The sequence below is a fragment of the Bufo gargarizans genome, chromosome 9, assembly GCF_014858855.1.
Source record: "Bufo gargarizans isolate SCDJY-AF-19 chromosome 9, ASM1485885v1, whole genome shotgun sequence".
In the NCBI taxonomy this organism is placed as follows: Eukaryota; Metazoa; Chordata; class Amphibia; order Anura; family Bufonidae; genus Bufo; species Bufo gargarizans.
Genome location: NC_058088.1, coordinates 25,716,358 through 25,729,981, shown reverse-complemented (window position 1 = coordinate 25,729,981; position 13,624 = coordinate 25,716,358). Strand labels below are relative to the sequence as shown.

The 13,624-nt window shown below is 45.8% G+C and overlaps 1 protein-coding gene across 2 annotated transcripts in view; it reads right to left on the bottom strand.

Moving 5' to 3' along the window:
• Positions 1 to 213: 213 nt before the first annotated feature.
• Positions 214 to 13,624, bottom strand: part of CCDC9 (coiled-coil domain containing 9) — a 57,125-nt gene continuing 43,714 nt past the window's right edge. For both annotated transcript variants that reach the window (XM_044305951.1, XM_044305952.1), the window contains exons 13-15: positions 9,144 to 9,302; positions 7,555 to 8,402; positions 214 to 2,383 (exon numbers count right to left, since the gene is read on the bottom strand). In XM_044305951.1, coding sequence (XP_044161886.1) covers positions 2,354 to 2,383; positions 7,555 to 8,402; positions 9,144 to 9,302 — 1,037 coding nt within the window. In that variant the 3' untranslated portion in view covers positions 214 to 2,353. The remainder of the gene's footprint in view (positions 2,384 to 7,554; positions 8,403 to 9,143; positions 9,303 to 13,624) is intronic.

Sequence of the window (13,624 nt, the reverse complement as noted above, 5' to 3'; positions counted from 1 at the left end):
GATGAACCCTAACACACTGTATGCCTGATTTAATAGGCTTGATCCAGCTTACAGATGTGGGGTCATTTATCAAACTGGTGTAAAGTAGAACTGGCTTAGTTGCCCATAGCAGCCAATCAGATTCCACCTTTCATTTTCTAAAGGAGCTGTCAAAAATGAAAGATGGAATCTGATAGGTTGCTATGGGCAACTAAACCAGTTTTACTTTTCACCAGTTTGATAAATGACCCCAATGCTCTTTAAATTGATAAAGCTAGTTTCACTCGGCCATAACAGAGATGCATTTTAATGCCGAGCTTAGGGTATATTCAGACGGCTAATTCTCTCTTTGTAGACACTCTTTGCTTTGACTGACTGTTAGGGCCTCGTCTATTGACTATTTGGGGGAGGTTTATAAAAACTGTCTAAAAGATGAACCATCTTTGTTGCCTATAGCAACCTAATCACAGCACAGCTTTCATCTTTGAAGAGCACTATAAGAAATGAAAGCTGAGCTGTGATTGATTGCTACAGACAACAAAGACAGTCCCTAACAGAGTATCTAAAAATGGTTTCCGTACACAAAATGATCCCTTTAACGCTAAAGGCAAACTGTAAAATGATAAATAAAGGTGAACCTACCCTTTAAGGGTATATTAGTATCATTTGTAATATTATTTTTGATGGACTTCCATGTTTAGTGATTTATTTGCGTCCCAATATATTCAGTCAAGGACTGTAGTGGCTTCCATCATGAACATGATTGTTCCCCAGATCATCTACTTGTCAGAAATGATTTGTATTAACACATTTCAAAATTAATAAATTAAAAAATTAATTGGGGGATTCTGGGACGCTCCCCAAGTAAGAATATAATAAATAATCGTGTCCACATAACTATATATACTGTAAATAAGGAAGCTTCATCACTGTCTTATTCACTCCACAATTATTGAAAAGATGGGGGGGGCAGCGTCTGGAGGTAGGCCATGATGAAGAGACATATGATCACTCAGACCTCTTTACCACTTTCTAAAGGCTGAAAATAAAATACAAATGTTGTGAGCATTGACATACATTGAGGTATGTAAGCCCTGCCCCCATCTTGCATAAGTCCCACCCATTTTTTGGCTTGGGACAGTCCAAATTTGTCAGGACTGTCTCTGGAAATCAGAGACAGTCTTGGAAAATTTGAGACAGTTGGTTACAATGCACATAGAGTGAATGTCCACTCTTCAAGGGAATATCCTATAATTCCATAATAATTATTGTGTAATAACCCATTGAAACACATTTTTAACCTAAATTCGTTCAAAATGATGTATTAATTATAGTCCTAATATATCTTTACAGTGTTTCAAGCAGTTTTTCAGATAAAGACCTCCCAATCCCTTACATAGTCAAAAACGATAAAATGCTTTCTGCCTGCAGGCACCACTAGAGGGAGCACTTAGTGTATACCGTTGAAAGCTCCTAAGTTCCCTCTAGTGGCCGCTGCAAGCAGCCAGAGTATTCTCATTTGTGGCTATGCAAGAGATTTGGAGGTTTCTATACAACAAAACTCAGGTCTAGGCAAGTAAAAAAAAGTGCATACTGGACCTACAGTGGTATGGGAGATTTACTTTAAGGGCCCGTTCACACTGTGTGTTTTACTGCGGAATTTCGATGCCGACAGAAGTGCCAAAATTCAGCTGAAAACCTGTCTGTGTCCTTTCTGTCCCCCATACATCCCAATAGAAGGCAGCACAGAGGATCACAAAGCGGCGGCTTAAACCCATGTCCTTTCTCAGCAGCCACTCCCTGTTCTTCAGCGCTGCCTCACATTAAGATGTATTTCGGAATGGCTGTCTGCTTTAAAATTCTGTGGTAAAACCCGCCATGTGAACAGGCCCTTAGAAAGTTATACGTTTTTAGCTTCTTCTGTCATGGCTCTTACATGAACAGATGTGTAAGTACCTCAGTCAGTAGGCTGCATGTAAAGCTGCAGCCTACTGGTGAATACAGAATTTAAGAACACGTACGGAGCATTGCACAGTCAATAATTCGGCAATAAGTGAGGCGTTCCAAAATGCATTTGCACAGTAATATTATATAGGATGAGTCTAATAATTTGTATGTCACTTGTAGTGCATGGACACAGCTGTGCCTAATATTGCCTGTAAGCAGGTTCTCCATAGATGAAGATACTCAGCCTTCCCCAAAGACCCTTCCTGCAAGCGTTTACTAGCCACCATAAAAACACCGGCATGACCTGGAGCAATAAATATAGTAGTGGACTGGAACATAAGTGTTCACGTCAACCCAAAGCTTGCTGTGGGTGAATGCATGTCTGGACAGGGGAGATGCCTGAGAAACGTTTGAGTGAAGATCTTGGTCAGGATGATGGTGGAACCTCCATAATTTGCTACAGGAGGAAGAAAAAAGACAAGATGATCTGTTATGATCATGTGGACAGTGATCACCAGGTCTTGGCGCTATAGATAATACGGTTGAAGCATGAACACAGTATATAGTAGAACATGCATTGTACATATAGACAACACGGCATAAAGTAAACAGCATGCACAGGACAGCCAAGGAGATGTATGCCCCCATGCGGTCAGGAAATCGAACATTTCGGAAACATATACCAGGCCATGCATTGTGATTCCACTTTCATTCAGGGTTGCAGATCTCTTTCATCTCTTGTTGGTGGGCCCCATAACTATCTTCCCAGTACGATGACCAGTATACACTCATAGCACCACATATAATAGACATTGGTGCCTCGTTTCAAGCATTTTTTCTGACACAGACAGACCTCCATCACAAACGATAAAAATCTGGCTGCCTGCAGGCACCACTAGAGGGAGTACTTACTGTTGAAAACTCCTAAGCTCCCTCTAGTAGCAGCTGCAGGAAGCCAGAGTTATATTATCTGTGGCTATGTAAAGGATCTGGAGTTCTGTATAAAAAAAAACCTCAAAAAGTACATGTCAAATACTGCCACCGCCTTATGCAACTCATAGATAAAGCTGCAATACCGTATATCCACACCAGACGGAAATACTGCAGAGTAACCACAGCGGTGCAACAAATGTGCAGCATTTTATTGTAGCAGGCAAGCCGATGAGATTTGAAGAAATCTCATTCACGCACTGCAAGAAAAAAAATCCACAGCCTAAACTGTCCTCTAGTGCGGGTTTTATATCCACAGCAGATCAATTTATGCAGCAGTTTCCCTCTGTGGAATTCACGCTTTGCAATGCAGAGACTGAAATCCTTGGCAAAATCTGCATCTAACTCATTTGCATTGGATGGTTTTATGTCCCATGTGGACGTACCCTTCAAGGTGGTCATACACATTAGATGAAATGAAGGGCCAACGCTTTGATTTTGGTGGGACTTGCTAACTATCTTATATGTTTGAGGCTCACCAGATTATCCGCTAATGGCAGCTGTTGGGGGACAGAAGGAATGGGCGTGCTTGATCCTTTTATTCTCAAGGGCGAAAAGTAGTTTAGCTTACTCTCCGGATGCATGCTTGACCAAGCATGCATGTGTATGAGGGAGTTAGAAGGAATAGACTTTGCATTTGAATACACTAGAAGACCATGATAAAAGAAATTGTATCCCTGGACCATTGATAAGACACTATAGGGGACATTTATTAATACCGTAGTTTTCCACGCCGGTCTCAAGTCCCTCTGCGCTGCTGGAGGAAGAGCCAAAATGATGTAGAAGAGCAGGGCTCTATAAAAGATATACTGCCCTCTTGCTGGCTTAGCCATTTTCCATGCCGAAAACCCGCCTGCTTCCCCACTCATGTCACACTCCCTTTTCTCATTACTTTGAAAGGGGACCTGAGCGAAGAAAAGTCACAAGTTTTGCCGCACATAAGCCGGCAAGATGTGCGACACCTATACTCCATATAAGTCCTGGTTACATATTGCATTAGTGATGTGGAGTAGAAGGTCATTCCACATGAGAACAGGATATGATATGACATTACAATATCACAGAGTCTATCTTTATATAAGAGCAGGTAATGCACATACAGTGAGGAACAGAAGTATTTGAACACCCTGCGATTTTGCAAGTTCTCCCGCTTAGAAATCATGGAGGGGTCTGAAATTCACATTGTAGGTGCATTCCAACTCTGAGAGACAGAATAAAAAAAATAATAATTCAGGAAATCACATTGTATGATTTTTAAAGAATTTATTTGTCTTGCACTGCTGAACATAAGTATTGTGATACCTCAGAAACAGAAAGAATTCTGGCTCTCAAAGACCTGTTACTGTGCCTTTAAAAAGTCCACCTCTACTCCACTCATTAATCTAATTTAGTAGCACCTGTCTGAGCTCTTTAAAGACACCTGTCCACCCCTCAGTCAGACGCCAACTACTACTATTGGGAAGACCAAAGAGCTGTCAAAAGACACCAGGGACAACATTGTGGACCTCCACAAGGCTTGAAAGGGCTACGGGGCAATTGCCAAGCAGCTTGGTGAAAATAGATCAACTGTTGGAACAATTGGTAGAAAATGGAAGAGGCTAAAGACGACTGTCCGTCTCCCTCGTGGGGCTCCATGCAAGATCTCACCTCGTGGGGTATCACTGATGATAAGAAAGGTGAGGAATCAGCCCAGAACTACAAGGGAGGAGCTGGTCAATGACATGAAGGTCACTGTCGGTAGAATACTATGCCGTCATGGTTTCAAATCATGCATTGCACGGAAGGTTCCCCTGCTTAAGTCATCACATGTCCAGGCCCAGTCTGAAGTTTGCCAAGGACCATCTGGATGATCCAGAGGAGGCATGGGAGAAAGTCATGTGGTCAGATGAGACCAAAGTAGAACTTTTTGGTCTAAACTTCACTCGTCGTGTTTGGAGGAAAAAGAAGGATGAGTTGCATCCCAAGAACACCATCATGCTTTGGTGGTGCTTTTGTGCAAAGGGGACAGGACGACTGCACTGTATTAAGGAGAGGATGAATGGGGCCATTTATTGTGAGATTTTGAGCAAGAACCTCCTTCCCTCAGTCAGAACATTGAAGATGGGTCGTGGCTGGGTCTTCCAACATGACAACGACCCGAAGCACACAGCCAGGATAACCAAGGAGTGGCTCTGTAAGAAGCATATCAAGGTTCTGGAGTGGCCTAGCCAGTCTCCAGACCTAAATCCAGTAGAACATCTTTGGAGGGAGCTAAAACTCTGTGTTGCTCAGCGACAGCCCGAAACCTGACAGATCTAGAGGAGATCTGAGTGGAGGAGTCGGCCAAAATCCCTGCTGCAGTGTGTGCAAACCTGGTCAAGAACTACAGGAAACGTTTGACCTCTGTAATTGCAAACAAAGGCTTCTGTACCAAATATTAACACTGATTTTCTCAGGTAGTTCAAATACTTCTGTTCAGCAGTACAAGGACAAATAAATTCTTTAAAACATCATACAATGTGATTTCCTGATTATTTTTTATTCTGTCTCTCAGAGTGGGATGCACCTACAATTGTGAATTTCAGACCCCTCCATGATTTCTAAGTGGGAGAACTTGCAAAATCGCAGGGTGTTCAAATACTTCTGTTCCTCACTGTACACCCACCTCCCCCAGCAATACAGTAATTACCGTCACATAAGCAGATTACTAACGAGGCTGCCTTAATGGACAATGAAGGAGTCAACACTGCGGCTCTGGTCATGTATTATTGAGCGTCTTTCACTCTGTGCAGCTTTTAAGAAACAGGGAAAATACATAAATTATGTGTAATGTGGAAATATCACTTCCTGACTACCCGGTAACCATTGCAGCGCCACAGCAGATGATGATCTATCATCATTAGTGCTAAGAATCTGAAATCATCTATCCCACCATAAAAAGTCCCCCAATAAGCTGGAAGCATCTGAGGGTCACTAAGCCTAAAGTTGGCATTGCAGGGGAAATACAATATTACACCACTTGTCTCTAGCTTTTACCGCCTGAGGCAGTTGCCTCACCTCGCCTCATTGGAGGTCCATGTGCATGCTCAGTTTAGCCAGACGCACAGGTGTTTTCAATGAGAAAAGGGAACTAAGTTGCTGAAAGACCTTGGCAACGACTTTCCTCCTTTGAGAACAAAGGATCAGGCATGCTGAAATCCATGTCCAATCCTTACTACGCTCAAACATCACCGGGATATCGGCACCCCCCAACAGACATAAGAATATTGTCCGGTCCTGCCTAAATCAGCAGGTTGGATAATGGTACCTTTAGGCCGTTTTCACACTGGCATCATGGCTTCCATTTATAACAGAAGCCAAGACGCTGCATGACCGATCCACATGGTGACTAACAGATCCCACCTCATTTTCACATTCTCATAAATGAGGATCAAGTATAATGGGTGGGCTAATATAATAGGTGGGGGCTACCACTTACTACTCATTCACATGTTTCATTAATTATTTATTTGCAATCTATAAAAAAAAAACTGGATTTATATGATGACAACCTAAAGAAGGTGAGATGAATAGATCCCACAAGGAATCGCTTAATAATACCCCTGAGATTTACGTGAGCCATATATAATACAATAGTAATTGAAATCAGACTAATGGGGTCTAGAGACATCGACACTAAACCCACCCGGTTGCTGCTCTGATGGGTGGACGTGTAGCCCTTATCTCTGAACTCCTGACAGCTCATAAACACTCATTATAGCTAAATTCTTATTAAACTGATAGGAGTAAGGCTTAAAGGGGTCATCCAAGACTAATACAGATCTCCCAGAGTGGCCGACCCTCAGTAGTGATCGCACATAGCTGGTCTCTGGGCCTGGCTTCGGTCTCTGTCACTCCCGGGCCAGCTCTTCCACTCCCTGCAGAGGTGAAATCAGTATCTGTGGACTGGAGGACATGTGACTGCTGCAGCCAACTACTGGCCCCAGCGGTGACCTGCTCTCCTGGCGTCACTTGACTAGTTGGTGTGACAAAAGGGGAGCAGGTCACCCCTACCGCCTGTGATCGGCTGCAGCGGTTACATGTCTCCCCATCAACAGATGTTGATTTCAGCGCTGCAGGGAGAGGATGAGCCGGCCCCGGAGTGACAGAGACCAAACCCAGCGGTGGGGTGATTTTTAACCCAAAATGAGTTCACGGCCTTTAAAAATGAGGGTGCTAAATGGGGGAGTGGACCATCCCTTTTTAATAATAGGTCATTTGAAAAAGGGTTTCCTACATCAGACAAGTTCCTATCTTGTCCACAGTTTGCAGGTTCAGTATTAAGTACTGGTACAATAAAGTACCGTATTCATCTAGTTTTTACTAATCCAAAGACTGATCAGACTTGAATGACTACCACTCTTCTACGTCAGAAATCTGCTCTTATCAGTGGTTGCTTCCCTTCCCCCACCACTAATAGCAGGTCATACACAATGTGCTACTGGTTCCATCAATCTTACTGTAATGAGTTAGCACTAGACAAAGCATGCAGAAAGAAAGCGCAGCTGGTGGTTAGCAGTGCCAGCAATACCGCCCCGGACAGCCACAGTGACGTTCCAAACAAGAGACAGATGCAAGAAAGGAGGTGAGCGTTCAGACAGAGCCCTTTCTGTAACAAACCGTTTCATAGTCAGCAATGTGCACAGATTTTGCAGCTCCTTCCAGAACTTCCACAATTTGAGAGGTCTCCTGTGCATTGTTTTGAGCTTTAATTAAGACTGTTGATGAATTTTCTGCGCTTGGTGGTGTCTCAACTGCAGCTGGTGAGGTCTCTTCTGTGGTTAGAGAATTCACTGTTTCAGGAAAGGAGCTTGATTCTTCAGCTGGGGAGGTCCCTTCTTCAGCTGGGGAGGTCCCGTCTTCAGCTAGGGAGGTCCCTTCTTGAGCTGGGGCGGTCACTTCATGGGATAGTGAAATCTCTTCTTTTACTGGAGAGGTCTCTCCTGCAGCTGGGGAGGTCACTTCATGGGATAGAGAAGTCTCTTCTTCTACTGGAGAGGTCTCTCCTGCAGCTGGGGAGGTCACTTCATGGGATAGAGAAGTCTCTTCTTCTACTGGAGAGGTCTCTCCTGCAGCTAGGGAGGTCACTTCATGGGATAGAAAAGTCACTTCTTCTACTGGCGAGGTCTCTCCTGCAGCTGGGGAGGTCACTTCATGGGATAGAGAAGTCGCTTCTTCTACTGGAGAGGTCTCTCCTGCAGCTGGGGAGGTCACTTCATGGGATGGAGAAGTCGCTTCTTCTACTGGAGAGGTCTCTCCTGCAGCTGGCGAGGTCACTTCATGGGATGGAGAAGTCGCTTCTTCTACTGGAGAGGTCTCTCCTGCAGCTGGGGAGGTCACTTCATGGGATAGAGAAGTCGCTTCTTCTACTGGAGAGGTCTCTCCTGCAGCTGGGGAGGTCACTTCATGGGATGGAGAAGTCGCTTCTTCTACTGGAGAGGTCTCTCCTGCAGCTGGGGAGGTCTCTTCTGCAAATAAATGTAATAAAATCGGAGTATATTAACAGGGTACAAGCTGTCCACGAGTCAGGGAGACAGCTATGGACTGCAGAGACACAGGAAGAGACAGCTATGTTTAAAGGGAATGTGTCATCAGAAAATGACCAATTGTTTCAATCACACTCTCGTTATATGTTAAACATATTTGTTTAGAATTTTATTTATTTTTTAGCTTTCTATGTAATATTATTTATATCTTTTTTTTATTACTTTTTAATTTATTTTATGTAATATAACCCTGCAATCACATTGGCCACTAGATAAAAATTAGGCCTCTTGCACACAGTCGTGTGTGTCCCGTGGCCGTATTGCGGCGGGTCCGCAATACACGGGACATTGGCCGCGTGTATTCCGCATCACGGATCGGAACCCCACGGAAGCACTACAGGCCGAGATTCGCATGCGGCTGGCCCACGGTCGGTGTCCGTGCATTGCGGACCGCAATTTGCGGGCCGCAGCACGGGCAGCACAGATTCGTGTGCAAGAGGCCTTATAGTGTGCAAGCACAGCCACCACTGCTGGATTGCAGGGTAGTCATAACCCCTGAAAAGAAGCAGTGTATAATGTGATGGGAAAAATGAATCCAGCCAGCAAAGGAGGCAATATGGACAATCACAATACATTAGTAAGTGCCTTGTATTCACTTTCTCTACATGATAAAGGCTATTTGCTGAAGTGAGACAACCCCTTTAATATATTAGTGCAGGTTACCGGGACTTGTTCTGGTCTCCACATTTCTTTCCGGGAGCCTCTCTGGTGACTTTGGCTCCATGTTTGTTTTTGTTTCAGTGCAATGCACAGACTCAGATTCTATGACAGGGGTTAAATTCTTCACCGGATCCAGGGCTGGGGTTTGGTTCTGGGCTGAGCCTATAAATTACAAAAAAGATGACTTATTAGAAAACTTATACACACAAGACAAGATCTCCTGCTGAAAAATAATAGCATGTCTTCAATGAGAACATGAAACTATAATATGAGCTTAAAGGGGGCCTCTAACCTATCAAGACATGTCTGTTTTAGTAACTACTTGCATTCCCCATGTAATAACAATTCTGGAGCATCTATTCTTATGACTCTATGATGTTCCATTCCTTTATTATTCCTACTAGAAGTTATGAATGAATTGCTAGCAGCCTGCAGTGAAGGTCCAGATGGGTGTTACAAGTTGGAGGAGGGAGATCCCTGCAGTCAGTGCTGCCAGTGTCAGACTGTGCAGGGACACCCCCAACCAGTAACGCCTGGACCTTCATTGCAAACTGCTAGCAATTCATTTATAACTTCTAGCAGGAATAATAAAATAATGGTAAAACCGAGTTATAAGAATAGATGCTCCAGAATTGTTATTACATGTGGATGCAAGTAGTTACTAAAACAGACAGGAGAGGTGAGAAGTCCTCTTTAAAGGTATATTATATCCTAGTTGGAGAGAAGCTGACTAAAGTACTTTATTGGGATTTGTGCCAGAAAGTCCAGAAGAATCCTTGCCCCCCATAGTCATTACTGTCTGCGACCCTCTGTCAACATTCATCTATATAAAGCAGAATCACAGCAGCAGCTCATCTTATGCTTTCCATGTGGACTTTAGGTTTAGTGCCATTTTACATATGGGGAGTAGTGATGGACGAACATCGGCTGGGATGTTTCAAATGTTCGCGAACCGCGCGTTCGCGGTGGGCCCCATTGACTTTAATGGCAGGCGAACCTGAAAAACCTTCAGATCATATTTGCAGCCACCATATACTTACTAGAAGTGCACAAATAATCCCACAACATGGACAGTGATATACCAGAGGGGGATCATTGGCAAAAATTCCTACAAAAAATATGTATTTTTATCAGGGGCCATTTTTTTAAGTCTTAAAGGGAAACTCTCAAAAATGTGCCCTGCTGGAGCCTAGACACATTTTATTTTAGGCCACGGGAGTACAGACCCCAAAAATTAGACATTCATCTGATAGAAAAGAACTTGTTATTATGTGGCTGGAGGTACATTAGGTGGTCACTGGATAAAATTTTTACTATAGGCCACTGGAGTAGAGGCCCCAAAAATTAGGCATTCACTTGACAGAAAAGAACTTGTGATTATGTGGCTGGAGGTACATTAGGCGGTCACTGGATACAAATTTTACAGGAGTACAGACCCCAAAGGCTGGAGGTAAATTTTACTGTAGGCCACTGGAGTAGAGGCCCCAAAAATTAGGCATTCACCTGACAGAAAAGGCCTTTTATGCCGCTGTATATCCATAAGACAAGGACCATTCTTAGTTCTGGGTGGTTGCGGATATGTGTGGGCTGGCATGAGGAAATTCAATTACACGTGGTCATCACAGGTGTTGAATCCCTCCGAGATCCATGTCTCATTCATTTTTAGAAATGTGAGGTAGTCCACACTTTGAGCTAGGCGAGTGCGCTTATCGGTCATGATCCCCCCTGCTGCACTGAGCGTCCTTTCGGACAGGACACTCGACGAGGGGCAAGCCAAGAGTTCCATGGCAAATTGTGGCAGCTCTGGCCACAGGTCAAGCCTGCACACCCAGTAGTCCAGGGGTTCCTCGCTTCTCAGAGCGTCCATTAACCCGATGTAGTCGGCCACCTGTCGGTCTAAGCATTCCCTAAGGCTGGATCCAGAGGGCGGCTGTCGATGGGTTGGCTGCAAGAATGATCTCATATCCAAAGTGACCAACACATCTTTAAACCGCCCTCCTCTTGCAGGCGCGGTAGGATTGGTACCCGCACCTGTTTCTCTGTGGGTGGAAATTCCTCTGCCAGCGCCTGCAACAACAGAATGCATCATCTCTCGCAGCAAGGCCTGGAAAATGCTGCATTTTGCCAGCCCTCTGTGATGCTGGTAACATGTCCACCATTTTGTGTTTGTACCGGGGGTCTAAGTACGTTGCCACCCAGTACTGGTCCTTGCCCTTTATTCTTTTTATACGGGGGTCCCTCTTCAAACACTGGAGCACGAAGGCCCCCATTTGCACTAAATTGGAAATGGTGGAGCACCCTCGTTCCTGCTCATCGACCAGGAGAATGTCGTCCTCGGTCTCCTCCCCCCAGCCACAGACAACACCAGGTATCCCCTAAAAGTTTAAAGTCCCCCTCAACGCCTGCTCTTATTGCTCCTCCTTCTCCCCCCAGCCACCATCCTCCTCTGACTCCTCTTCAGACTCCTGCTGACTTGTCTCAGATGGAGTAGCCCCCACTGGGAATTCATCCAGCATTGCGACTTCCTCATCTTCCAGCTCCTGCTCCTCGATGGCTTGATCAATGACACGATGCAATGCACACTCCAGAAAGGCGTAAGGTACGATGTCACTGATGGCGCCCTGGCTGCAACTGACCAGTTTGGTGATCTCATCAACTGGCCGCAGAAGTCTGCATGCGTCGCGCATGAGCAGCCACTGGCGCGGTGAAAAGAAACCAAGCTCCCCAGAACCTGTCCTGCTGCAGAGTTCGTACAGGTAGTCATTAACGGCATGTTGCTGCTGGAGCAGCCTATCAAGCATATACAAGGTGGAGTTTCAGCGCATCGAGCTGTCACAAATCAGATATCTGACAGGCAAGTGGTGTCGCCTGCTGAACGTCAGCAAGGCGAGCCATGGCCGTGTAAAATCTAAAATGGCCAGAGATTTTGCTAGCCTTCCGCAAGATGTCCTGGACCCGGGGTATTTGGCAACGAAACGTTGCACGACTAAGTTCAGGACGTGTGCCATGCACGACACGTGTGTCATTTTGCCCTGTTCCAGCGCGCTCAGCAGATTGGCACAGTTGTCGCACACCACTTTACCAACTGTCAAATTGAGCGGGGTTAGCCACTGATCGGCCTGTGACTGCAGAGCTGAAAGCAGTGCAGGACCGGTGTGGCTCTTGGCTTCCATGCACAACAGCCGCAGCACAGCATTGCAAACTCTCACCTGGGACGTCGAATAGGTTCTGGGGAGCGCCGCGGAAGAGGCGGTAGCAGTGGAAAAGGAGGAGCCAGCCGAGGAGGAGACAGAGGATGGAGTAGGAGGAGAAGAAGAGGCAGGCCTGCATGCAATTCTTGGCAAATCCACACGGGAGCCACGGGTTTACATGCTTGACGGACGTCAGAAGGTTCACCCAGTGGGCAGTAAAAGTTATGTACCTTCCCTGCCCGTATTTGCTAGACCAAGTGTCTATGGTCAGATGTATTTTGGCACCGACACTGTGTGCCAGAGATATATTCACTTGCCGCTGAACGTGGCCATATAGCTCTGGGATGCCCTTCTGGGAGAAATATTTCCTTCCGGGGACCTTCCATTGCGGTGTGCCAATGGCCACAAATTGGCAGTAGTTAGCGGGCTAGCAGTTCCGACAAACCAGCGGTCAGCCGTTGGGTAAGAGGGTTATCCGACGTCATCAACTTTTTACGCTCGAACAAAGAGGCAGGACGTGTGGCTTTATGGGTTCTGAGGGCGTTACTCCCACTGGGCTCGGTGATGGAAGGCCAGGTGCCTTCTTAAGGTGGTCGTCCCTAGGTGAGTGTTGGGCTTACCGCGACTTATGCGTTGACAGCACAGGCTGCAAATGGCAACACTATTGTCAGCAGCTGACACGTTAAAAAAAGTCCACACTGCAGAGCCATGTGCCGGTGTCTTGGGAGCGCCAGAAGTGACCGTGCATTGTGGTTGGCTCGCTTCAGATGCATTTGCAGTCTGCTTTTTGCCTCCTGTGCCCTGAGAGCTCTACCTGCTTCTACTTCCTCTCTGCTACTCCGTCTCTCCCTCTGAACTCCCCTCCTCTTCCTTTCTTATGGGCACCCATGTGACGTCCATCGACACGTCATCATCGTCACCTTCACATTTGAGGTCTCGCAGTAGGCAGCAACAGCGGGGACCTCCCTTCTTGGGCTGATCTGGGTACTGTCGTCAGACTGCTGGGTGGCAGCTGTTGCTACCTCCTCTTCCTCATCCGATGTCAAGAATGGCTACGCATCGGTAAGGTCTGGGAATGGATGGGAAAATAATTCCTCTGACTCGAGTGGAGGGGCTATGGTGGTGGTGTATTTGGGGGTGCACACAGCAGAGAGTGAGGAGGGTGCAGATGCAGAAGATGAACAGGGTGCAGAAGCGAAAGTATTAGTGAGCCACTCAACCAACTCTGGTGCGCCCTTTGAAGTAATCGCACGCACCTTCTCCAACTTCCTACTTAAACTCCGGCCTGCCCGA